Here is a 26,532-nt window from a genome sequence, read left to right on the forward strand (position 1 = left end):
CGGGGCAGAAGTTGTGGGGGGCGGGGCCTCCTGGGCTGCTTTGCAGCAGTGCGGGGCTGCGCCCCAGAAGTGGCTGCATGGTGGCGGCGGGCGAAGGGGGGATCCTTGTGGAGTAGCTACCCTGGTGACTGAAGGGCGTTCATAGGAGCGGCTCAGAAGCGCGGGGAGTGAGACGGGTCCAGGATTTGGCCCTTTGGAAGCCCCTTGCTGCACAGGGCCCAGTCCTGCCCGCCTCACCCTGGATCACAGCTGGGGCCAACTGCTGATTGCCCTTTTCTGGGACCATGGATCGGAGCAAGTAGGAGTCCCCCATCCCTTCCACTTGCAGACCTCCCCTGCCAGGGACATGGGTAGGGATGCAGGGACCTGCCCCACTCTGCCTGTCTCCCACAGATGCATGGCTGCTGGGAACTTTTCCTAAGCTCTGTTGGGAGAAGACAGCCCACAGCAATGCTGGGGGATGGGGTGTGTGACAAAAGCCTCCACTCCTGCAAATGCTGGCACACATGCTCTGTGTAACCCTGGCCAGAGCCAGAGGGCAGCCATTGGCGACAGCTTTGCCACTTGTGGTGAGGGCTTTTTGAAGTGCCCCTCATAAGAGCTAGGGAGGAGCATGCAACCTGCCTTAGCCCACCCCTGCATGGCTGCGTTATTCCAAATCAACACTGTATATGCACATGGAAGGCAGACGAATAGATGCATATATGGCTCCTTAGCTGCCAGGCCTGCTTAGCACCAGATCTCTCCATGTAGCACTAAGGACTGGCCTGTACGCCCCACTCCTGAAATGGATCTGCACAGGCAGAAAACTTGCCCTGGTATGGAGCCCCTCTGCCTTCCATGGAGTTCCACCTATGAGGGGCTCAGAGCTGGAACTGGAGGTTTAGCCATTACTAAATTAGAAACTGGGACGCTGACCTTTCTAGATGGATGTACGTACCAGCTGGGAAGTTTCACCTGTTTATTATCCATATACAGTATGTTTTGGTCCAGTCAATATTTTGACATGTGATGTACAACTTAAAAATTAAAGGCTTAAAAAGGAAGGAGATACTCATCCGAGTCTTCAGTGTGGCCTTGAAGTGTGTGGGGCAATTATGATGCTGAGATAAATGTCCATGAAACTTTACTGCTCAGCTCCCATGAAACATGCGTCAAATGAGGTCATGCAGATGAAATTCCATATATTGAGTTGTATAAAGCAATAAACCCATGTCGTACAGTTACCTTATTAAGTCCTTTAATGTCATAATGTAAAGCTCAGGCTTAGATGCACTGCTTATTTTAAAATACCTACTTTTTAAAAAAAAAATAGGAAATCTGTGATAACATTAAAACGAGATCTCCTGTGGCACCTTGACTAACTGGTCTATTGGAACATAAGCTTTCATCAGCAAAGACCCACTTTGTCAGCTGTATTATTTACTGATTTTTAAAGGGATTATTGTCAACCTGAAATTTAACTTTTGAAAAAGAGTTTCAGCTCTGCATCTCTTCCCTGTTTCTCTGCCATTTTTTGTCAGTTTACATTGTTCAGAGCTGCTTTTTTAAGTGTTTATTTTGTTGTTGCTGGGTGAGTTTTCCATACAAAAAATGGACAAGGAGCTAGCTACATACACTAAGTGGTGTTGTGCACAAACAGGGTGAAAAATCGTTTCTCAAGTTTTAAGGCTTGCTCTTGCACTTGTTTATACCCTTTGAGTGTGTTTGTAAGTAAAGCAAAGCTCATCTGTGTTTGCAGGGTTGTGCCTTATGGGTTGCTGGTAACAAAAGCTGAAAATAGGTCAGACAGCGGAGCGATAATTTTATGATTAATAACGGCCTTTGAAAAATGCAGTGGGAGATGGTTTTCAAAGGCATAAAGGGCAGTTGGGCTCCCAGCTTCCATAGAAAGTCAGTGAATGGGATTTGGACAGCAAACTTGCACTGATGCCCTTGACAAGCTCCCCCCTTGTGAGGTAGTGAAGCATTGATAATAATCACTAAAATAATAATTATTCCTGTTGTGCAGAAGCTTAAATTACTGGCCCAAGATCATACAGATCTTCTGTGATAGACACAGGAATAAACCAAGCCCTCCAGGCATGCATTTTTGTCACAAATACACCCTTCCCCTCGGACTGAAATAATGCACAAATTCTTAGAACACTGTAATTATAGTACAGAAATCAAAATCATACTGAATGTAACTACCTGTGACAGCTGGTTCCTTTTAATCCTTCCTGATCTATCTTATTGCTGCTTCTGAGCAAAGAAAATCAGCACTGGGATTCTGTGGGCCTACCCTAAGTAAATGTAGTTACAGAGATGTAAGTAGGTAATAGCTTCACTGCAATCAGGAATTACATGCATCTTCTAGTGATTAAAAATTCAGACTAATCCTCTATCAGCCCTTGTAGATCACGACTTGCTCTCAGTCACAAGTTACCTGGAATTGAATGTTGATGGGTAGAATGCAGAATGGAATCTGTTTAATACACATGGAGATACACCTCTCACAGAGCTGCAAGGGACCTCAGGAGGTCATTGAGTCCAGTCGCCTGCCCTCTTGGCATGACCAAGCACCACACCCCACCTTTTTTTTTTAACCCCAGATCTCTAAATGGCTCCCTAAAGGATTGAACTCACAATCGTGGGTTTAGCAGGCCAATGCAATAATTGGTACACTGGGGAAATAATTAAATCATGTGTTTTGCGTCTCAGCCTAGTCCATCAAAAAACCACAGTAGAATCTGGCACAGAAAGCCAGAGTCTCCCTCAGTGTTTAGCAAGAGAGACAGATGTTGGCATTTAGGCTTATTGCCATAGCACTGTGAAATGTTTGCCATACTGGTCCTGGCTCAAGGCTGTGCTGTCAGTCCTTTCTCCCACCAAAGAATAAAACATCACAGGTAGAGCTGATTAAAACTATGTAGTGTGTAGTGAGGTGATGAGAGACTCCCCCTCCTCCGTGTTGTAGAGCAGGGCTGAAATTTGGCAGGGATGTCATGCTTGTGTCAGGACCTGCCTTATGTTGCTGTTGTGAAAATCTGCTCAAACTGGCCAAATTATAATTCTCTGAAAAATCTGTTTGCTCATGCTCAGAAGTGATGTTAGTTTGGTGGTTCAGTTCTCTCTCCAAAGGTTTTGTCTGCACTGGATGTGTTATGGTGTAGGGCTGCAGAAGCCAAGAAAGACTTTCCTTGCGTTTATGGGAGGATGGGCACTAGACCTGAAAACAGGGAATCTTTTTTCTGTGCTGCCCCTACTCCCACTGCCAGCACGCAGGGAGCATGGGAAGGAAGACATTGCTTGGGATTGAGCTCACCTGAGAAGCCTGGAGGGAGATGTGGAGCTACATGGAGAAACAGGCTACTGAGATAGGTTGGACAAGGAGACTAGGAAGAAGAAACCTGGGGAGTGACTAGGACCTGGCTGAAGAGAGGGGGACTGTGAAGGAGGAAATTAGGTTTGCAGGGATTCAGGTGAATAGCCTGGGGAGGGGGAGTTACAGGAACTGGCTAAGAGAGAAAACTGGGGCAATGAGCAGATGGGGAGAGACTGAGGTGAGGAGCTAGGAGGGAAATACTGGCCTGGGATGGAGACAGGCTGGAGGGAAAAGAGTCCACACTTTTTTGAAACTTAGCCCTCAGGCTGGGTCACTTTTAGCTCTCCCACTCTCTCGCCTCACCCATTACAGGGGGACAGAAAACCCAACATGCAGAAATCTATCAAATAATTTCAAGACTTTGTGTTGGGCGTCTGCCCCCTGAACTGTAGTCTCAGTGGTCCTTTCATGCTTGCCTCAGAGCTGCACAACATCTCTACCTTGCTGGATTCTATGGATTTCCCCAAGCTTTGTTCCTCAGTTGAATGCACTCTAGGGCCCTGGTCTTGACATTTTTTGGACAGGGCTACCTGACAGGGACTGCTGCAACCCAGTAACCTCTCTGCATTGTTCCTGGCTCCTGTGCAAGGATCCTCTGCCTGGGAGAGGATTCCTGGACCTCCTTTTCCACCCTATCACCCTTTCTGCTGCTAAGTGAGAAATTATAGCTTTCTCTCCTGGCAGCTCTCTTCTACTCTGAGCTCCTTGTCTTTAGAGTAGCTAGCTTCATCTTCTCCCTGCTGGGATTTGACTTTTAATTGGGTTTGTCCCACAGTCCCAAATAGCAACCAGGGGCCCTGACTGAGCTTTGCTGCTCCTGTTATCTCTCCCAGAGCCAGTGTGGGCTTCCCAAAGGGGTGCCCTGCAACACTCTACGGTAGAAAAGCATCTGTTTCAACAAACTCCATTTCTCCTCTGGCACCAGTGCCATCCTTTAGTGACTGTTTATTTTTTTTTTTCTAACAGGGACCTTCTTACTTTCTCCTATACTGTCTCTCATTCATGGGAGGCATTTCCTGTGAAGATCTACCTAGTCACTACACATCCTCTCGGCTAGTCCTTAGAACTCACTCCTGCCTGGATGTCTACAAACACTTAGGTTGAACCAAAACACTCAGCAAGACTAGGCAGTTTGAACAATGTCTGTACCCACTGGATATGACACCAGGAAAAATGGCTTCACTATTATCTTTTGCTCCTTCCATCTGGGTATTGCATTTCTTTTCTTACACTTCAACTGTGATTTCTTTACAGCAAGGGTTGTCTTTTTATTTAGCAGCTGATCCAAAGCCTGTTGAACTGAAAGGGAATCTCTCCATTTAACTTCAGGGGCTATAGACCAGGTACTGAGAGCACCCACAGTGCCTAGAACAATGGGCCTTACTCCCTGTGTAAGTCTTGGTGCTACTGCAGTTCAAATAACACTAATACATCTGCATCATCTTGTGTGACTGGTTGTGTAATAGGCACTATATAAAAGGCATGTGTGTGTATGTATCGTATATTCACTCTGCAGCCTTATAGTCTGCATATCCTTTATATGAATTGTTCTGGTGGTTCTCCTGGCTCCTCTGTGATAGCGTGTGACAAAGGTGATTGTGTCTCTAGGCTTCTCTTACACACAGTGTGAAGTACCTTTAATATTTAATAATGGAAACTGGTGAAAGATAATATACAAAACCAAGTTCATTCTTAGTTGAGGCAAACACAGTCCAGGTTGAACGTCTCCAGTCTGTTACCTTGGAACCTGACTGGTCCCGAATGAGAGAATTTGCTGAACCATGGGAGGGCAATATTGTCTAGTAGCCTTGCCAACACTTCCACTGCTTACTTGGCTCTTAGGAGACATAAAAAGGTAAATTAGAGCTAAATAGTAGCACAAAAAACTGAGAGCCAGCACTAGTGTTCGGAAACAAACTTTGACTACAGTTACACTATAGCGATCTGTCTAAAGAAGTTGCTGTCAGAAGAGATGTTCTGACAAAACTTGAGTCAACAGATCTCATCTACACATAAAAGCATATTGATTTTTTGATCTAAAGGGCCCCCAGAGCATCTACACAGCTCTTTTTTTGACAGTTTATTTTGACAAAATACATTTAGTGTGTGCACGCTCCATGAATTTTATCCACAAAACCCCAGTATTGCCAACAAAACTCACTAGTGTAACCATAGCCTTTATGGGACCAGAAGAAAATTGGCCACACCTGTAAGTGGTCATCCAGCTAACTAAATTCATGCCAGATTACAGATGTTGCTGGACAAGAGAGTTCTGGATTAGAGAGGTTCAACCTGTATTACATCCTGTTTCACCCCAGAAATATCATGATGCCATTTTTACATTTTGCATCACCAGGACTGTCTTATATCACAGTTCTGTCTCCTCAGCACTTTTCTCTGGAGACCTATCACAGGAATCAGTCAGTGTGCAATTCACCTCTTGTGCAGATGATCCAACATAAGGACAAAACACCACTTCCACAAAATAGGGCTCACATGCTAATTAATTGGTGCAGAATTCATTTGCTGACTCTCTGCACAGGAGTTAATTTCATCTTGTGCTTTTTAGCAAGAGCACAGAATACTGTGACTTCTGTTTTTGCTGTTGTTGTTGTTGTTGTTTAAAGACAGCATTAAAATACCTGCCTAAAGATTTCCTTTTATGATTTCGCTGAATTGTGTCAATTCAGGTTTCGTTATAACATTCTCTCTAACAGAAAACAACTTTTGTGTTGGGTCCTACCTGCATTAAATCCAGCCTTTAATTCCCACTTTAAACAAAACCTCTTTGTACCAATTTAAATGCTTGATAATCAGGAATGGTTTTGTAAAGGAATTAGGTTCAAAGCGGTCAGTGTGCTTACATGCCTCTGCGTTGTATATAGGCCCATATAAAATCAAGAGTAATGAGGGTGTTCATTAGCTTCTGAAGTCAATAGAAAAGCTTTAATTCTCTTACAAGTGATTTGGATCAATCCCATTATGGCTTGTAAGGAGAATAACTTCACTTCTGTGTTTACGTGGTTTTATTTGACCAGAGAGCCTTCCTGTTGAAGAAGACTAGCTTCAGTTGGCCAACGATGTCTTTGACAGAAAAAAGACTTGAAAACTTGCAGATCTACAAAGTTCTCCAGTGTGTTCGCCAGAAGGACAAGCGGCAGATAGAGAAGCTGATCAAGCTTGGGTTCCCAGAACTCATTAACTTCACCGATCCTGTTGATGGAGACAGCGCCCTGCATTTGGCATGCATCGCGAATGACATTGACATGTGCAGCTTCCTGCTTGAGCAAGGAGCTCATCCAGGCGTCCAAGACCGAATGGGGCGCACGCCTGCCATGAAAGCAGCCAGCCTAGGCCATGAGTTTGCCTTGGATAAACTAGCAAAGGCCAAGGCAGACATGACCATAGTTGATAATGAAGGAAAAGGTAAAAAGATTCCTCCTGAATTATATTACTAAAAAAGTGTCTTTGGGCCAGACTCCATTCAGATTGCATCCTGCTTTTTTGCCACATCTGACATGCAAGCCACATGTGTCATGTCCCCTTTTGTGGCTGGTCAACATAGTAGGTCAGAATCTTTGGCTTATGTACAAAGGCCCCTGGTTTAGTATTGAGTCCAGGGTGTGTGTTTACTACACATACAACCAAACAAATCCATTTTCTTAGGAGTTTTTTGGGATGTTGAAAGTGAAGATATTTTGGTTGAATTAGGCATTTAGGTTGTACTTTATCCAATATTTGGTTGTATATGTAACTGTTAAGGATCATCTTCTGGCACCCTCACTCTCACTGAATATTCCTTCACAGAGTGGTCCCATTGAAATCCCAAATATCATTTCATGGCCATGTCTACATGTGCCCCAAACTTCGAAATGGCCACGCAAATGGCCATTTCGAAGTTTACTAATGAAGCGCTGAAATGCATATTCAGCGCTTCATTAGCATGCGGGCGGCAGCGGCGCTTTGAAATTGACGCGGCTTGCCACCGCACGTCTCGTCCAGACAGGGCTCCTTTTCGAAAGGACCCCGCCTACTTCGAAGTCCCCCTACTTTGAAGTCCCCATGAGCTCATGGGAATAAGGGGACTTCGAAGTAGGCGAGGTCCTTTCGAAAAGGAGCCCCGTCTGGACAAGACGTGCGGCGGCGAGACATGCGGCGGCAAGCCGCGTCAATTTTGAAGCGCCGCTGCCACCCGCATGCTAATGAAGCGCTGAATATGCATTTCAGCACTTCATTAGTAAACTTCGAAATGGCCATTTGTGTGGCCATTTCGAAGTTTGGGGCACATGTAGATGTAGCCCATATGTTACTTTCTAAGGCCACGTTTACATTATCCAGATCAACCCTGGTTCAACTTAGTGTACCTGGGTAAGGCGTGCAAAATTGACCTATCAGGGTTTGGCAGTTGACCCCATATTCCTCACTATTGTGAGGAGTAAGGGAGGTCAGCAGGAGGAAGCTCCCGTCGAACTTGCTTAGTGAGGATGGCCAGGTGAGTCGATTGCAGATTAGTCAATGCTAGCTATGCAGTTGCCCTAGCTAGAATTGATATCTACAATTGACTTACCTGCCTAGCCTAGACCGAGCCTAAGCTCTTGATCCTATAATCTGATTCAAATGGATAGGCCCTGATTCCTGAGAAATTAATGGATCTCTGTGTTGATCTAGGGGGCTGTCTGGACAGCTCAGATGTCTGAATTATTGTCTTCCATGCTCTTTGTTTCAGCCCCTCTGTTTGTTGCTTAACAGCTGTTTTGTTTTTCCTTGCAGGCATTTTGTTTTACTGCATTTTACCTACAAAACGGCACTTCCGCTGCGTTCAGATTGCTTTAGAATATGGTGCAGATGTCAACAACTGTACTAGCGAGGGGAAGCCAGTATTCCTAGAAGCCTGTGAACAAGCACATGAGATTAAAGAAACGTGTCTGAAATTTCTGGAAAGAGGAGCAAATCCCAATGCAATAAACCCAGTAGGAATGTTCCTATAATTCCATAATTGTACATACTACTGCAATGCAGTTGTCAGATACTACAATATATTACTCTACATTTTTAAAGTGAAATAATCTTAATAAGATACATCAGGCGGTTAACTTCTGGGCAATGCATAGATTCCTGCTACCAATAGCACCGCTTCTCCATCATTCTTCATTTATTTTGCTGGGGTCCCATACATGGATCATTTATTTCCTCTTTTGGATTTTGGTAGGTTGGAATCCAATTATTTATATGCCTCAAAACAACCAGGTTAGCTCTCCACCTGGAGTGAATTGCTACAGCCTCGTGGATGCCAGGGAGGCTGTGCCCATTATATTGGTTAAGAGATCTGGTCTAATGTTGTAAATGTTGAAATTATATTCAATAACATCAGAATCATAATGGGGCCATCCCTGCAAGAGACCACAGGTGTTACAAGAAACTGTGTCCTTTACCCTCCTCTCTAGCTGCACGTCTGTGCCAAGGGGCAGCCATAATCCAGGACTCTTATTTGTTTATCCATTATAATGAGACCTTTTTAAGAGGCCAGACCAGTGCTCCAGGCACATTCAATATTCTGTATGTTTCAGGTAACCACAAAGCCAGAAGCACATCCAGTCCACAAAAATTATCCCGTCCAAGCATTCCTGCTGTACCCACACTGTCCGTCTCCCACCACGCTTTTTTCTCCCAGGATGACCGTGGAAATAGATGGGCTTAGCTCCATGCATTCGAGGTCAGGAGAATGAGGCTATTTTAGACCTAGAGTGGGAGTGAGTTCCACAGCCACTCCCAGAGAATGCCTTGGTTGCTGCCCCTCTTTATGAAACCCCACTTTGGTTTTACCGATTGTGGTTGTGCATTTATCACTTGGTGTTATGAGCTCCAGCGTGCAAAGAAAGGAGAGCGGAGTACACAAATGCTGCTGATGGGCGTGAGCAAAGGGGGCAGTTGCCCTGGGGGCTGGTGATTTAAAAGGGCCCGGTGTTGCAGGCCGTTGCTAGTGCATCAGCAGTAGTGGCCAGAGCTCCAGGTACTTTAAAATCACCGCTAGAGTCCTGCTCAGTGCTGCCTGGGCACTGCTGAGGGCTGGACGGTGGAGGTGCGCTCCAGGCGGTTCTGAAGGCTGGTTGCCCTAGCCCTGCCCCTTCCAGGGGTCATGGAGCTGAGCTCCGCCTCCCATCATTGCCCACTGCCTGATGATGTCTGTCACCAGCCCTTGCTGCAAGACACGCGGTAGGGAAAGAACAATGAGGAGTCCTTTGGCACCTTAAAGACCATATGCACCGTATGCGTCTGATGAAGTGGGTTGTGCCCATGAAAGCTTATGTCAAAATAAATTTGTCAGTCTCTAAGTTTCCACAGGACTTCTCATTGCGTTTTCAGACATGGACTAACATGGCTACCCCCCTGATATTCTACAGGGAGTGGCTTAGGCTATTGCCTAGTTTCCCCCTTAGTACAAGTTAGCAGGCGGAAGCCAGAACAGGGACCAGCAAGCTGTGCAAAAAAAATCTTAACAGCACTTCTCCATAGAAAAAGCTCTGAGCCACGCACAACCTTTTCACCCTCCCTGGAATTTGCACAAGCATAATCACACCAGCCATTTGGAAGCAAAGCAACTGCTAATTCCACTCCTCACTAACCATCAGAGCCTTCGAAAGAGACCAGAAGAACTTGTGAACAGTCCAGTTTCTTTACTTATTAACTCAATAATTCATCTGCTTATTGGGTCAAAAAGCAACCCAAAATTTAACATTTTTAATAAGATAAAAGTATCCCTGGCAACTCCTCCTAACACTGATAGGCAATGAGGAATTTTCTTTTTGCTTTAGCAAACGTATTTTCTATTCAATCAGTGTCTTCAGCAGTTCCAACGTTACAGGGCTGTTTGAAAGTCTGTCTTTCTTTCCAGTTCTTTGAGAATCAGCTGAATGCCATCTCCAGTGAATCCACTTCCTGGGACAAACCGTTTCCTATTCAGCGTGACTCACAGTTTGGCCCCAGCATGGACAGAATAATTTTCACAGGAAGACAATTACGCTGCCTGACTTGCCTGTCCAGGATTGCGTTAGGGAGTAGGAGATTCCATTTCCCCAGGCTCTGATCAGCTTTACGTGATGGGAACCTCTTATTTTAGTCTGCTTCACAAACAAAATGTCTGACTCCACCGAAAGGTGTCTGTGTTTGGGATGCAGAGAGTAACAGCACAATGTCTTAATTCTAGAAGACTATATTTCTTTTGTGCACACACATGGGAAAGAGACAAAATATGCAGACAGCTATGCAGAAAAGTCACGATCAGTGTTTCTTAAACTTTTTGAGACCACAGAACACTGAAAAATAATATTTTTAGGCGGAACATCTATGAACGTTTTCTTCAAAACAAACAAACCCACAGCAACATATGCAGCAAAACCAAAATGAAGTAACTTAATCAGGTATCTTAGCAATGAAGAAGTAACATTGTATCTGGTTTTAATAACAGAAAATATATACATGTGCCACATGTTGTTGCTAGTTGTTCACAGAACACCAGTGTTCTGCAGAACATAGTTTAAGAAACTCTGATCTAAATGTTGGAATTCCAGTATAAAGTCACACTCCAGCATGGGGGCCTCGTTTAGCAAGTAAAGGGCAGAGTACGTGCCACCGACTATCTAAGGAGATCTGCTATGCAGAAGGATATGTCTCTGGGTCATCTAAAGCCAGCTATTCCTAATTGGAACTGGAAGTGTATATTCTGTTGTAAAGAAATATGCCCAAAGGCCGTGCCTAACTCTGCCGTTTGCACGAGCATGTTAGTTTTGCTTGGGAATATAATGATACTAGTGAGATTCCCGAAACCCTGCAATTTTCCAATAATCCACTCTCTGAACGGGGCTTATTGCTTCTCCTTGACAAAACGGGTCCACTGAATTAGTCTTCCCTTGCACTTCCATCCTACCACATGGACACAGTGGGCATCAGTGCTTTTCAGACACAATCTGCACAGAGTTCTTGGTCCTGGCAAGAGTTGTAGCTCTTCATCTCTCCAGACAATGGTACCCCTTTTAGGAATCTGATTTGTCTTGTGTACCCCCACGTTTCACATTACTTAAAAACGACTTGCTTACAAAATCAAAATCAGGCGTTTGGCATAGCTTGCAGGTCCCTATATGGACCCTGTATACCCGCCAGGAAAAGAGGCTGAATGTCTTCCACTTGCGCTGCTTCAGGCGCATCCTTGGAATATCATGGAAGGACAGAGTGACCAACACCGCCGTCCTCGAGCAAGCTGGAATCCCAACCATGCACACCCTCCTCAGGCAGCGTCGACTCCGCTGGCTTGGCCATGTCCACAGGATGAATGATGGAAGGATTCCAAAAGACATCCTGTATGGTGAGCTATCCCCTGGCAAAAGACCTCCCGGACACCCCCAGTTGCGCTACAGAGATGTCTGCAAGAGAGACCTCAGGGAGGTAGACATTGAGCTGGACAACTGGGAAGAACTAGGAGACGACCACAGCAGATGGAGGCAGGGGTTACACAAGGGCCTTCAGAAGGGCGAGATGAAGATCAGACAGCTAGCAGAGGAGACACGAGCGCACAGAAAGCACAATAAGGACTTGCCAGACACCCACTACATCTGCAAGAGATGCAGCAAGGACTGTCGCTCTCGTGTGGGTCTTCATAGTCACAATAGACGCTGTAAATGAAGTCCTCAATTGAAACTTTAAAGGGCGCGATCCATAGTCTATGCAGACTGAAGGATGCCTCCTCCTCCTACTACTACTACTGCAGGTCCCTATTGTCTCTAAGGCCTTTTCGGCACAAGTTACTGAAAAAATGCTTGCTTTCTCATTTCTCCCACATAATTATAAAGCAAACCATCTGGAATATATTGTACTTCCATTTCACTGTCTAGGCTGTAGATCAGTTTAAACAAGTCACTGGGTGACAGTTTGTACTGACTTCGCTGGTGCTTTTACATAGACTGTTGCAAAACTAGACTAATATCTAGATGAGCTGAGGTACCCCTGAAAGCTCTCTCCCTAACCCCAGGGGGATGTGTGCTGCTGGGGGAGAACCACTGAGCTAGAAGAATATGTGGTCCCATTTCCCTTTCTAGGGCATCAGTGACCTGGAAAACAAAGGGACTTCATTTTAAGTCTGTACCCCAGATGGGGTACTCCTAAGCAAGATCCAGCAGGCCCTTTCACTGTAGGAGAACCATGTTGGTTGCTGGATGAGGAGCATGTTTGAAATTCTGGCTATGTCATTGAAATACCCAAATGGCTCGGCTGAATATTTAGGGGCTGATCTCATAAACATGCCTCTGTGTAATTTTCCTCATGTGAGCAGGTGGATTGACTTCCCTGGGAATGCTCACTTGAGCAAAACTACTTGGAGGACTGGGCCCATGGGACTTGTATTCAAGAGGAGGCAGTGGAAGTGCTCACATGTTTTAAAGGCTGTTGAGTTTGGTTCTTAAGGGTGACCTGCAGAAGACTTTTGACATGACTGGGCTTGCATCCTTTTTTGCTTTAGGGTGCCTAAAGGAGCCCTTTAATTTTTATTGCCCCTTGTGACAGTCTAACATGAAAATAAACATAAAATGCCTCTGTCTAATTTGCAGGCTACTGGTCGCACTGCCTTAATGGAAGCAGCAAGAGAAGGTGAAATTGAAGTGGTGCGTGGCATACTTGAGAGAGGAGGAGATGTTAACATATTCGACAACGAAAGACACAATGCTGCTCATTTTGCTGCCAAAGGAGGCTTTTTTGAGGTATCTTTGTTGAGAGTACCAAAACTTTACTTCAAAGCTTCCCAGTCTTTTTGTTAATTTTTTTCCCCAAGCTAAACAGCTTTGCTGGTGAAGCAGAGAAATACGTATACATGAGTGACTTTTATCAAACCATCACAGTAGTATGTACGAAGGTGCTGCAGTTTTCCTCGAGGTACCTTTACATATATGTGTCTACCTACATCTTATGCAAGTGGCTCCACCAAGGTGGAATGGTCTCACTGGGCTGTGTGTGTCATGGCTTTGTCTCACAAAGGAAGTGTTTTTATTCTCTTAGAGCACTTGAAAGGAAATGCTTGTGGAGGCCCAGTGATGGGGGAGGTGGCTTCTTCTCTACCCTGTTGTCTCTAACGCCTTTTCTACACTAAATCCCCACATTGATCCAATATACATAACTTCAGTTATATAAATAGTGCATCTGAAGTAGACACACTCCAGTGTCTTTTTTGTGGTAAGGTCAGCAGGGGCTGCTCTCCCATTGACTCTGCCTATGCTTCTCATGCTAGTGAATAACTGGAGTTAATGTGAGAGTGCTCGGAGATTGATTTATCATGTCTAAGCAGCCATGATAAATCAACTGCTGGTGAATAAATTGGATCAACACTGTGTAGTGACGACAAGCCGTAAGACCTTTTTCAGGACATTTGCCTCCTATAATTTTAATAGAGATTAGGTATATGATCAGCAGCATCTCCCTCTCCCCACCAGTCTTTTTCTAAAGGTCTCTACATTTCTGCTAGAGAGAAGCCTGATGGTAATGCCCATCCCCTTATAACCTGTTGTTTGGGTCTAGGTCACTATTGCAGCAGTGTCTGTCTATCTACAGCTAATTGCTTTTTAGACCATAACAGCCTTGGATGGATTGATGGCAATTGGAACTGAATGTGGGCACGCCAGCTAAATCACCCCAACCATGATTATCACAGCTTGACATAATCATGGCTGGGATGATTTAGTTGGGGTTGATCCTGCTTTAGGCAGGGGGCTGGACTAGATGATCGCCTGAGGTCCCTTCCAGTCCTAGAATTCTATGATTGAATTAAAATAGTGATTAGTTGCAATTTTAATTGCACTGTTCCTCAGTAATACCAGTTCAAATGTATTGTAAATCTTTTTGTTGCTTTTCTACATTTTCAAATATATTGATTTCAATTACAACACAAAATACAAAGTGTACAGTGTTCGCTTCTTATTATTGTATTCCAAATATTGGAGTGTAAAAAACCGCCAAAATAATATTTTTCAGCTAACCCCATCCACATACGGATCTGTTCTGAGTTAATTGCTTGAGTTAACTGCAGTTAGTTGACAGCTCTTATTTCAATTAGTATTTTTAAAAAACTCCACGAGTCCCAGTAATTTTAGTGCAGGGTTTTTAATGGCATTAACTTTACTCTTCTAAACTTCTAGATCCTAAGGATTATTTCTGCTTATAATGGAGATGTGGGGCTTATTGCTATGAATGGGAACACACCACTTCATTATGCCGCTGCTGGGGGTTTTGCGGATTGCTGCAAATTTATAGGGCAAAGAGGTAAACAAAAATGTATATTTACACAGCTCATCCAAATCTTTGCCGTCTTCTGTGCTCAAAACAGGATTTCACTTTTATATAAATAGAGGATTTGGTTTTCCAGGACAGTTATCATGGCAGTTTGAATGAGCATTTAATCTACTAACAAATATAGACTTTCAAGAAAATTTTCTTGTCCATCTGGCTGTGAGCCTGTAGAATAATTCTCCAGGGAGAAACTCTGTAGCTTACAGTCATTTAAAACTGTACTGGACTAAACATTTAGGCCAACACATTTGGAAATAGCATTCCATTTGCATTGGGGTGGACTTAAGCCTTCCAGAAATAAGTGTCCACAACTGCTTGTGTAAGGTCTGCACTTCAAAGACATATAGTCGTGTTATCGTGAAACACAGGAAGGGCTTGATCCAGGGCATACTGAAGTTAATGAAAAGACTCCCCATTCTCTTCCTGGGCATTAGATCAGGCTTCAAAGAAGCTGTGGTCATGCTGATTAAAATCAAGTCCAGTGTCGCACCTGGAATTTCACTGTTTTTCCAACAACCTGCCAAATATGTTCATGCTCTCTGCAAGAGATCCAAATATTTTAAGTAATGGCAGTAAATGTAGCCAAACTGGAATTCTTGAGTACAGAATGGTGCATTAAAAATCATAATACAATTTAGCTCTGATCCTTATGACTTTTGTTATTGATGTAAGTAAACTCTTTAACGTTTTCAGTGTTGTTTTTGTGTATTTGTGTTTAATAACTATCCCACTCCAAAGCTAAAAATGCAATTTAATAGTTCTGTCTAGATTCCAGATACTATAAAATTATAGGCATATATTAATATGTACAACAGTTTGTTGCAGATCTGTACAGGTCGAATGTCCCTAATCTGTCATCCTCAGGATCTGACTGGTGCCAAACACAAGAATTTGCTGGACCATGGGAGATCAATATTGTCTATAAGCATTAAAAAAACTTCCACTGCTTATTGTGCTCTTAGAAGAAAGTTAGGGGCAAATTACAACTAAATAACAGCAGAAAACACTGAGAGCAAGGATTGGTGGCTGGAAACAAACTTAATGGGACCAGGGGAAACTTGGCCACACCCATGATACATGGTCATCCAGCAAACTAAAATCATGCTGGATTACGGAGGTTGCCGGATAAGAGTTCCAGATTAGAGAGGTCCAACTGTATTAAGACACAGCTAGTTTTATATACCATCTAGTATCTTCAGTAAAACAATTTCTGTATTTTAGGCTGTGATCCTAAATGGAAGAACCTTCTAACAAAGACCCCAAGGATGATTGCCAAAGAAGGCGGTTTTAAAGCAGCATCAAAGGAACTGCGCAAAATCGAACGATTCCATGCAAAAATTTCCAAACCTGGAGCAAAGGAAGACAATCCACGCTGGGCGATGAGGTTGCACGATTGGTCCTTAGAGCATCAGACAGCCCTTCACGAGGCATTTGAGGTGGTAGATAGGGGCGATGGAACCATCAGCAAAGATGACTTCATATCAGTTATTCAGGAGAAGTGTAATTTTGTGGATGCTGAACAAATACAAACTGTTGCCCAGGCACATGATAAATCTCGTGCGGGGGGGATTAACATTGAAGAGTTTTTTAAAGGTTTCAAATACTTGCAAAAGGCCTATTGCATTTCCTCTTTTGGACCCAAAAAGAAGAAAGGGAAGAAAGGAAAAGGCAAGAAAGGCAAGTTCTCCATCCCCATGCCAATCTGTATCCTCCCAGAGAGCTTGTGCCCTCGTCGAAAAGATGGAGGTCCCCCTATGTACATGATCGAGATCTATCAGAACGTTACCGATGGCAACCGTTTTCATCGGGATCATCCCCCTGAACATCCTTTGCAGGATGACTCTGTGTGGTACATTGATGAGCCCAGGAAGACTTACACCAAGATTAACTATCTCAGTAAAGCGGGAGACATTGTGTCACTGAAAAAAGCCTTGGAAGAAGGAGTTCCAGTGGACATTAGAGATGTGTATTATAAAACTCCATTGATGGCTGCATGTGGAAACGGGAACATGGATGCTGTGAAATATCTTGTAGAGAAGGGGTACGTTTTTCTCTTTTATAAGATTTTTTTTTATTGTGTTAATGGGGAAGATTGTTCTTGGTTTTGCACAGTGTCTATATTTGATGGTCACTTCACACACACACACACACACACACACACACAAAGCTTGGAGCTATTTAAGTTTATTTTTAAGGAGTTGTGTTGTGTTTATCCCTGTACAATCAAAGCACAGCAAGCAGTAATGAATTTAGCTTCATAGCTCCCATGTGAGCTAGGGAATTGTTACTATGATCCTTACCTTGAAGATGGAGAAACAGAGGCACTTCAAGATTTTAAAAGTTCTTGCTAATTTGGAGAGTCTGAGTTTCAGAAGCACCTTGAAGTCAATGGGAGCTGCATGTTCTCCACACCTCTGAAAATTGGCCATGGTGTGCCCCAAACTGAGCTTTCCAGAAATGGAGGATCAGCACTAGCAGATGCTTTGTGGAAATATTGGCCTAAGTGACTAACCCAAGGTCACATAAGCAGTCTGCAGAACCATCCTACATCTCCTGATTCCACTGCTTTTAGGCAAAGGGATATAAGCGACTGGTTCATAAAACCATCTCCAACTGCAGCAGGCTGACGCATCAGGTGCTGAGTAGATTAGATGTAAGACTGTAGTCAGATACTGCAGTCTAATATATTCACCATTTTAGAAGTTCTACAGCAGATTGCAATCAGCAGATGCACTTGGGAAATCTTAGTAACAGGTAAGGTTTTTATTTTGAAAGACAGTTAATGATTCATGAAAGTAATTTGGAAGATGTTCTCTAAAGCATTTATCAGAATAACTGTAGGGCAGGACTAGAGTCTGCTCAAAGAGAACAAAAGAGTAGTATGGGATGTTAGATACAATAATTGCCACACACACGTGTGAAACATTTTTTAAAGTTTTAAAGACCATGAAATAATTCTCCACAGGCCCTGATTAGGCCTCATATGGGGAATTGTGTCAAGTTCCAGGTACTACGTTTCAGGAGGGATGTGGAGAAATTAGAGAAGGTCCAAAGAAGAGCAACTAAAATGATTCAAGTTCTAGAACACATGACCTATGAGGGAAATCTGAAAGCACTGGGTTTGTTTAGTTTGGAACAGGGAAACTGAGAGGGGACATAACAGTTTGCAATTACCTAATAGGGTATTACAAGGAGGAGGGAGAAAAATTATTCTCCCTGATCTCTGATGGTGAGACAAAAAGCAATGATCTTACATTGCAGCGAGGGAGGTTTAGGTTGGAGATTAGGAAAAACTTCCTAAATGTCAGGGTGGGTAAACATTGAAATAAATTACCCAGGGTGGTTGTGTCATCTCCATCACTGGAGTTACTTAAGAGCAGGTTAGATAAACATCTGTCAGGAGTTACCCAGATTTTGTGTGATCTGGCCATGAGTGCGGGGGACTGGACTTGATGACCTCTTGAGATCTAGTATTCTATGATTCTCTGAATTCCCATTCCCAATGGTAAGCAGTTGCTTCCAGTCTTAGGCCTTGTTGTTAGTGCAGCCTTACAGAGGCTGGTAGGTGCTCCTATATCCAGTGTCAGCTTCACCAGCACCTCGATGTTGTTCATAAAGACCACAGGTTTGGTTCAGCAGCAAAGGTGCTCGCTCAGGTTTGTCATCAACAAAACATAGTACTAGTGCATGCCCCATAAGAGCTACAGGTGCATTAAGGCAGCTTGGGTGAAAGTGATCATGAAATCATAGAGTTCACAATCCTAAGGAAGGGTAGAACAGAAAACAGCAAAATAGAGATAATGGATTTCAGGAGGGCAGATTTTGATAAACTCAGAGAGCTGGTAGGTAAGGTCCCATGGGAAGCAAAACTGAGGGGAAAAACAGCTGAGGAGAGTTGGCAGTTTTTCAAAGGGACATTATTAAGGGCCCAAAAGCAAGCTATCCTGCTGTGTAGGAAAGATAGAAAATATGGAAAAAGACCACCTTGGCTTAACCAGGAGATCTTGCATGATCTCAAAATAAAAAAGGAATTGTATAAAAAATGGAAACAAGGAAAAATTACGAAGGATGAATATAAGCAAACAACACAAGAATGCAGGAGAAAGATTAGAAAGGCTAAGGCACAAAATGAGCTCAGACTAGCTACAGGCATAAAGGGAAACAAGAAGGTGGTTTTTTTTTTTTACAAGAGTAAGACCAGGGACAGGGTAGGGCCATTGCTTAGTGAGGAGGGAGAAACAGTAACAGGGAACTTGGAAATGGCAGAGATGCTTCATGACTTCTTTGTTTTGGTCTTCACTGAGAAGCCTGATGAAGGAATGCCCAACATAGTGAATGCTAGTGCAAAAGGGGTAGGGTTAGAAGTTGAAATAAAAAAAGAAATTGAAAATCACTTAGGAAAATTAGATGTCTGCAAGTCACCAGGGCCTGATGAAATGCACCCTAGAATACTCAAGGAGCTGATAGATAAAGGCTCGGATACCTCCTCTATCATCTTTGGAAAATCATGGGAGACAGGAGAGATTCCAGAAGACTGGAAAAGGGCAAATACAGTGCCCATCTATAAAAAGGGGAATAAGAATAACCCAGGAAACTACAGGCCAGTCAGCTTAACTTCAGTGCCAGGAAAGATAATGGAGCAGGTAATTAAAGAAATCATCTGCAAGCACTTGGAATGTGGTAAGGTAATAGGAAACAGCCAGCATGGGTTTGTAAAGAATAAATCTTGTCAAACTAATCTGATAGCTTTCTTTGATAGGATAACAAGCCTTGTGGATAGGGGAGAAGCGGTAGATGTGGTATACCTAGACTTTAGTAAAGCATTTGATACGGTCTCATGATATTCTTATAAAAAAAACTAGACAAATACAATTTAGATGAGGCTACTATAAGGTGGGTGCATACCTGGTTAGATAACCATACCCAGAGAGTAGTTCTTAATGGTTCTCAATCCTGCTGGAAAAGTATAACACGTGGGGTTCCGCAGGGGTGTGTGTTAGGACCGGTTCTGTTCAATGTCTTCATCAATGATTCAGATATTGGCATAGAAAGTACGCTTATTAAGTTTGCAGATGATACCAAGTTGGGAGGGGTTGCAACTGCTTTGGAGGTTAGGGTCATAATTCAAAATGATCTGGATAAATTGGAGAAATGGTCTGAGGTAAACAGGATGAAGTTTAATAAGGAGAAATGCAAAGTGCTCCACTTGGGAAGGAACAATCAGTTTCACACATACAGAATGGGGAGCGACTGTCTAGGAGCGACTACAGCAGAAAGGGATCTAGGGATTATAGTGGACCACAAGCTAAATATGAGTCAACAGTGTGATGCTGTTGCAAAAAAAGCAAACGTGATTCTGGGATGCATTAACAGGTGTGTTGTGAACAAGACACGAGAAGTCATTCTTCCGCTCTGCGCTGGTTAGGCCTCAGCTGGAGTATTGTGTCCAGTTCTGGGCACCACAGTTGAAAAAAGATGTGGAGAAACTAGAGAGGGTCCAGAGAAGAGTGACAAAAATGATTAAAGATCTAGAGAATGCGACCTATGAAAAAAGGTTGAAAGAACTGGGCTTGTTTAGTTTCGAAAAGAGAAGATTGAGGGAAGACATGATAGCTGTTTTCAGGTATCTGAAAGGGATTCATAAGGAGAAGGAGAGAACTTGTTCTTCTTGCCCTCTGAGGATAGAACAAGAGGCAACGGGCTTAAACTGCAGCAAGGGAGGTTTAGGTTGGACATTAGGAAGAAGTTTCTAACTGTCAGGGCGGTCAAACAGTGGAATAAATTGCCAAGGGAGGTTGTGGAATCTCCATCGCTGGAGATATTTAAGAACAGGTTAGATAGATGTCTATCAGGGATGGTTTAGATAGTACTTGGTGCTGCCATTGGGGCAGGGGGCTGGACTCGATGGCCTCTCGAGGTCCCTTCCAGTCCTAGTGTTCTATGATTCTATGATTATTATATGTATGGCCACAATAGTGGTAACAGCTCCATCAGGACACCAGGATCTGGTCCCCAAGACCAGCAAAAGTATTCCCCTCCTGTGTCTGCTTCTTTTATCTGTCAACATCTATTACATTTTGTGTACTTTTGCTATTTTCTTGTACCTTGCACCTCTAGTTATCATAAAACATTCTCATCCATTATTCTGTTTGATCAGGGACTGTCTGTCCTTGACCTGCCTCCTGAGAGTGCATTCCTGCAGTTACCTGGGAGAGCTGAGTATTTGCACACCATACACTGACCAAGAATGTGCTTACTTGATGTTCACCAATACCTGGTGGATTGAAATTTTGCCAAGGCCTGGCCTTCTCTCCTTCACAGCCTTTGGTACATACTGTTTGTTCTTCTTAGAGCTCCAGTGAGGCCTTTATTACCTTCAGGCCCCAATCCTGCAGAGATTTAAACTTATGAAACGTTATGAATTTCAGATGTCTCACTGACATTAATGGGACATTCGTAACGTTATGTATGTGTTTTAGTCTGTGCCGTCCTGGGGTGTGGCGGTTATGCTCATTGGGCCAATTAATCTCCACTAACTTCATCAAACCTCAGCTGGCTCAGTGGAGTTGCCCCTTATGTTTAACATTTTCGCAACATGGCAAAGCAGTATTAATTTTGGGATCATAAACCAACAGAACCCGGAAATTCAGAGGAAAAATGCTGTAGTAAATGTGGGCTTTTCACCTTTCAGCAAAAGAGGAGGAAACACTCCTACGGGAATCTAACTGGGCCTCTTTTTGCCGTATGATCTTTTTACCAGCAGAGCTAACATTTGCCATGGTCCTGGGGAACAGGTAGGAGGGCCCCCCCCCCCAATCCCTGGCAGGGGTACCAAGGCTGGAAGGGGCTGGGCTTAAGGCTGTCAGCCCTGGCCTTTCCTACGCTCCCTCAGAGCTGCATGCGGTGTAGCGGCTCAGCGCTCCACATCGTTTTAAAGGGCCCTGGAGCTGCTGCTACGTCAGCAGTGGCTGGAGGTCTGGGCCCCTTTGAAGTGCCAGGCCCAAGGGCATCTACTCCCTTTGTCCACCCCTGTTGGCGAGCCCTGCGTTCCACAAACCATATTGAGTGGAATATTCGGCGTTTCATGTGTGCATCTAAGCTTACAGAAAACACGATCGTTTAAACCTAAATCTGCTGTGCTGGCTTTGGTTTATATGCACAGTTTTGCTAGAACAGTATTATATACCAGTTTGATAAGAATACGGCAACAGAAAGTACTCATGTGTGAGTGCTCTGTATCTCCACGTTATGCCTTTCCCTGTAACGTTCTCCAGATCTGATCGTCTGGTCCCTAAGATAGGAGCGGGGAGGGTTCAGGGACCAGATAGAATAATTGCAGGCATGGAAAATATTCCATGTGATGAGAGGCTGGAAAGATTGCGAACCCTCTGCTCCAGAAAAGAGATGACTAGGAGGTGATTGTGATGTATAAAACAATGAAAGGTAAGAAGATGTTTGAGTATTATTTTCCACCATTTCTGGCACACAATCAAGAGCTCTCCCATGGCACCGCAAGCCAGTAGATTTAAAACTGGAAAACAAACAAACACTCAACAACCTCTGGAACTCAGTGCCCAAGATGTCATTGAGAGCAATGCCTCAGCAGGATTTTAAAAATAATTAGGCCTGGGTATTGATTACAAGACCATCCGGGAGTACATGAGTAAATAATTCAAAAGGCATTTGGCTGGAATGTGTAATCCTATGTTTCAAGCCATAAATCACCTTCTGGCTCATCCTGAAGCATTTTACAATTCTGGGTATCTTGCATCTTCCTGTGAAGCATCTGAAGTAATGTTATAATGCTTCCTCCAGTTTAGCATTTTTTTTTTTGTTGCACCTCCATGGGACAGTTCCAGATACAGTGAAGCTGATGCAGCTGCTCTCTCTGTCTGTCTGTCTGTCTGTCTGTCTGTCTCTCCATCTGTGTGGGGGGGGCATACTGATTGGGCTCCTCCTGAGCTCCACTTGAGGGAGGCATATCACAATCAACTGGGTCCCTGTCCTGCCTGGATAGACCCAGACATGTGAGAAGAGTTTCATTAACTTCAGCAGGGTCCTGCTTCCACACAGGTATCTGCATCCCTGGATCTGATTACCCTGGAGTGCAGGCATCCTTTCAGAGCACTGCATTTTTGTTCATTAAATTCTTTGCGTGAACATTTTCATTCCCACAAAGTTTAAAAAAAATTAACAGCAAATAAAATAAAGAGCAAATGCAAAAAATATTAATGGGAAAATACTAAAAAAATTAAATTTACTAGAGGGGACTATGGAAGACAGAGGGAGAAGTCTGAGATTTAGAAAGTATAGAGGCATAATGAAGATTGTTGTTCAGCTTACATTTTCTGAAGCAGCTATGTCAACAATATTGCAGCAATGCTGATTATTTCTGTTCTGTCATAATGTAAATGATGTATATTCTTTCTGGTAGCCTCTTATGCACTCTCTAACTCCACATTCCACCATTACCATACTGCTGTGTGAGATAAACTGGATAAATAAGATGGAAAACATCCCCTGATTACACCAGTGTGAAGTTTCTAACATCAATCATTCTAGCTCTGAATAATTAAAGAAATGCTCTAAAATACTCTAATTTTCTAACCTAAAGCTGTACAGGCATGAGGTGTTGGCTCATCAGCTTGTATAAATTAGCATAGATACTGTCATTTCAGTGGAGCTATGCTGATTTATGCCAGAGGTCTGGCAACTCAGAATCAGAGCGAAAGTCTGTATAGTGTTAAAAGCAAATGTGAGTATGGTTTGATTCTCTAATGTGCATCCATTAAAGTAGTGTGAAATCTGGGTTACAGACTGCTTGGCCACATCCCTTGTAAGATATAGCTATTTCTAAATACAATCAAGTGCACAGACTAAAAAAAAATAGTTAAGAAGAATCTAAAGAAAATGAAAGGACAGGATGTGACACTTGAATGAACTTCTTCTTCAGAGGCTGTGTCTACACTAGCACCCCCTTTTTGAAAGGGGGATGTTAATGAGGCACAGTGGGATATGCTAATGAGGCGCTGCAATGAATATGCAGTGCCTTGTTGGCATAATGGCGTCCGCAGCACTTCAAAAGTGCTGCTTTTGATTGCGCGCGGCTCCTCTACACAGTCCTTTTTAAAAAGACCCCGAACACTTCAAAATCCACTTATTCCCACTCTCCATTGCACACAGCCCATCTACAAGGGGTCCTTTTCTAATGGACCCCTTATTCCTATAGGAACAAGAGGATTTTGACCTCTGCGGGGTCCTTTCAATAAGGACCCCATGTAGATGGGCCGCGTGTGATCAAAAGCGGCACCTTCGAAGTGCTGTGGCTGCCATTATGCTAATGAGGTGCTGCATACGCATTGCAGTGCCTCATTAGCATATCCCGTTATGTCTCATTAGCATCCTCCTTTCGAAAGGGGGGTGCTAGTGTAGACATGTTTAGAGTCTCAGAGGGAGTAACCGTATTACCCTGTAGCTTTACAAATAACAAGCAGTCCTGGAGAACCTTAAAGAATAAGAAATGTCTTAGGTCATGAGCTTTTGTGGGTAAGAGGGTCTTACCCACAAAAGCTCATGACCTAAGACATTTGTTAGTCTCTAAAGTGCTACAGGGCTGCTTGCTTCTCTGTCATGTCTCCCTTTACTCTCATGCCTGTGTGGAGTCCATAGGCGGTAGTACTTTCTGCTGTGGGTGCCGTTACATTCTGAAGAAGAGCGTTCTGCCTCATATCCACTGTGGCCTGCAGAAGACCGCAATGTAGGGTGACCATCTGTACATTTTGGCTGGGATAGTGCCATGTTTCAGGTGCCAGGAAGGTGTCCCGATTTGTTTTAACAGAAGGGCTAACTGCCTCAGATTCGCACCCCCTGTTGAGCTGCCCATTCCCCCAGATCAGTGCAGGTGCAGCTGCTGGCTGAAGAGCATGTGGAAAGCACGAACTCAACAGCCACGTGTACCCTCCAGAGAGGGAGCCATTGGGCTGTGAAATAGTCAGTATGTTGGGGCTTGAGGGGTAATGTGCGTCCCCTTTCTAAGATTTTAGTGGGTCTTGGTTCTGCCAGCAGCGGTCCCTCCAGCCAGGGACTCGCCACCCCACCCCTCCCAAGACAGAGTGCTGCTGCCCTGTTGCTGGCTCCTTGCAGCTTGTAGGAGACAGGACCTACATGAGCATAGCTGCCACCCTGTTCCTGTCTCCCTGCAGCTCAGGGTAGCTGGGAGCTGCATCAGCATGGCTGCCACCCTGTTCCTGGCTCCCCACAGGGTGGGGAGAAGCCAGGCATGTCCCCCACAGGGCAGCAGCCCCATTCCTGGTATCCAGAGGCATGGCGTAGCCAGGGAGGTCCCCTGTGGGGTGGCAGCCCCTTTCCTGGTGCCTGGAGGCACGGGGCAGCTGGGGAGAACAGAAGGAAGGGGGGAAAGGGTGAAGAAAATATATATTAACAGAAACTTTTAAGTTAAGTGGTCTGCCTGGGGTCACTGCGAATATCAAAGATGGGGAACTTGTCCTTGTAATGCAGAAGGTAACTGGTATCTTTGAGTCTGAGGTGGTAAGTCTCAAACTTGAGAATAAATTCCAATTCAGATGTCTCCTGTTGTAATCTGGTGTTAAAGTGTCTTTGTTTTAGAATGTGCACCATTATGTCTTGGATGCTGTGACCTGTTAAATTGAAATGCTCACTTACCGGTTTATATGTGTATTCAGATTCTTAATGTCTGGTTGTTGTCCATTCATTCTTTGGCAAAGTGATTGTCCAGTTTCTCCAATATACATAGCAGAGGGGCATTGCTGGCACATGATGGCATATATCACATTAGTGGACGTGCAGGAATATGAGCCCCTGATGTGGTTAGGTCCAATGATGGTGTCTCCCATGTAAATATGTGGACAGAGTTGGCAATGGGGTTTGTTGCAAGGAAAAGTTCCAGGATTTTTTTTTTTCCCCCTTCCCCATCCCTTCACTTCTGTTCTATCTAGCTGAGTCATCAGTTTTTGTTTCATTTTTTTCTCTCTCTCTTTTAAATTCTCTTTGTCTCAGTTATTAGGATTCTCCAGATCTGAAGAAGTGGGTCTGTCCCATGAAAGCTCATCACCTAATAAACTATATGGTTAGTCTTTAAGGTGCTACAGGCCTGCTTTTTGGTTTTGTGAAGATGCAGACTAACATGGCTACCTCTCTGAGATTGTTCTCTTCTGTGCTGCTGAAGTGTTTGGAACCAACCACTCTCAGAAGACAGGATAGTGGGCTGGATGGACCATGGGTGTGACCCATTACTGACATTCATATGTTCTTATGTTAATTCATTTATAGGGCTGATGTAAATGCAACTGACAATTTCAAGTGGACTCCTCTGCACTATGCATGCCACGCGGGTCAACAGGACATTGCTGAACTGCTGGTGAAGTCTGGAGCACAGATAGATGCAGTAACAATCAACAATGCCACCCCGCTGATGAGAGCTATTGAGAGCTGTCGACTGGACACTGTGCAGTATTTAATCAATTCTGGTGCAAAAGTCCAGATGGAAAACAGAAGAGGTAAAAGCTGTATTATTTTGTGGTCACTATCTGTTAAAATGGCTTTAGAAGAACTGGGATTTTTCTCAGTTATGCATAAGCCACATTGAGACAATGGAGTCTATTTTAGAAGAAGTGAAATGAAGTGATACGTTCTTTGAGGATGTGGCAGTACCACATTTCTGGGGCTCCTGCAGCTGCCTCTGCTGGCCAGGGCTCTGCCTCAGCCGGCTTTCAGCTGCGTGGGTGGGTGGGGTCTCACCCCCACCCCAGCAGGGTCTCCTGTGACTGCCTCTGTCAGCTGGGGATCTTCCCCAGCCAGGT

General features: G+C 44.0%; 1 protein-coding gene across 1 annotated transcript in view; it reads left to right on the forward strand.

Annotated features, from left to right (window-relative positions):
- The first annotated feature begins 6,447 nt into the window (after positions 1-6,447).
- Positions 6,448-26,532, forward strand: part of ANKEF1 (ankyrin repeat and EF-hand domain containing 1) — a 39,187-nt gene continuing 19,102 nt past the window's right edge. The window contains exons 1-6 of the mRNA XM_074988469.1: positions 6,448-6,793; positions 8,138-8,337; positions 12,964-13,113; positions 14,542-14,665; positions 15,914-16,733; positions 26,003-26,229. Coding sequence (XP_074844570.1) covers positions 6,448-6,793; positions 8,138-8,337; positions 12,964-13,113; positions 14,542-14,665; positions 15,914-16,733; positions 26,003-26,229 — 1,867 coding nt within the window. The remainder of the gene's footprint in view (positions 6,794-8,137; positions 8,338-12,963; positions 13,114-14,541; positions 14,666-15,913; positions 16,734-26,002; positions 26,230-26,532) is intronic.

Source organism: Carettochelys insculpta, chromosome 3, assembly GCF_033958435.1.
Source record: "Carettochelys insculpta isolate YL-2023 chromosome 3, ASM3395843v1, whole genome shotgun sequence".
NCBI lineage: Eukaryota > Metazoa > Chordata > Testudines > Carettochelyidae > Carettochelys > Carettochelys insculpta.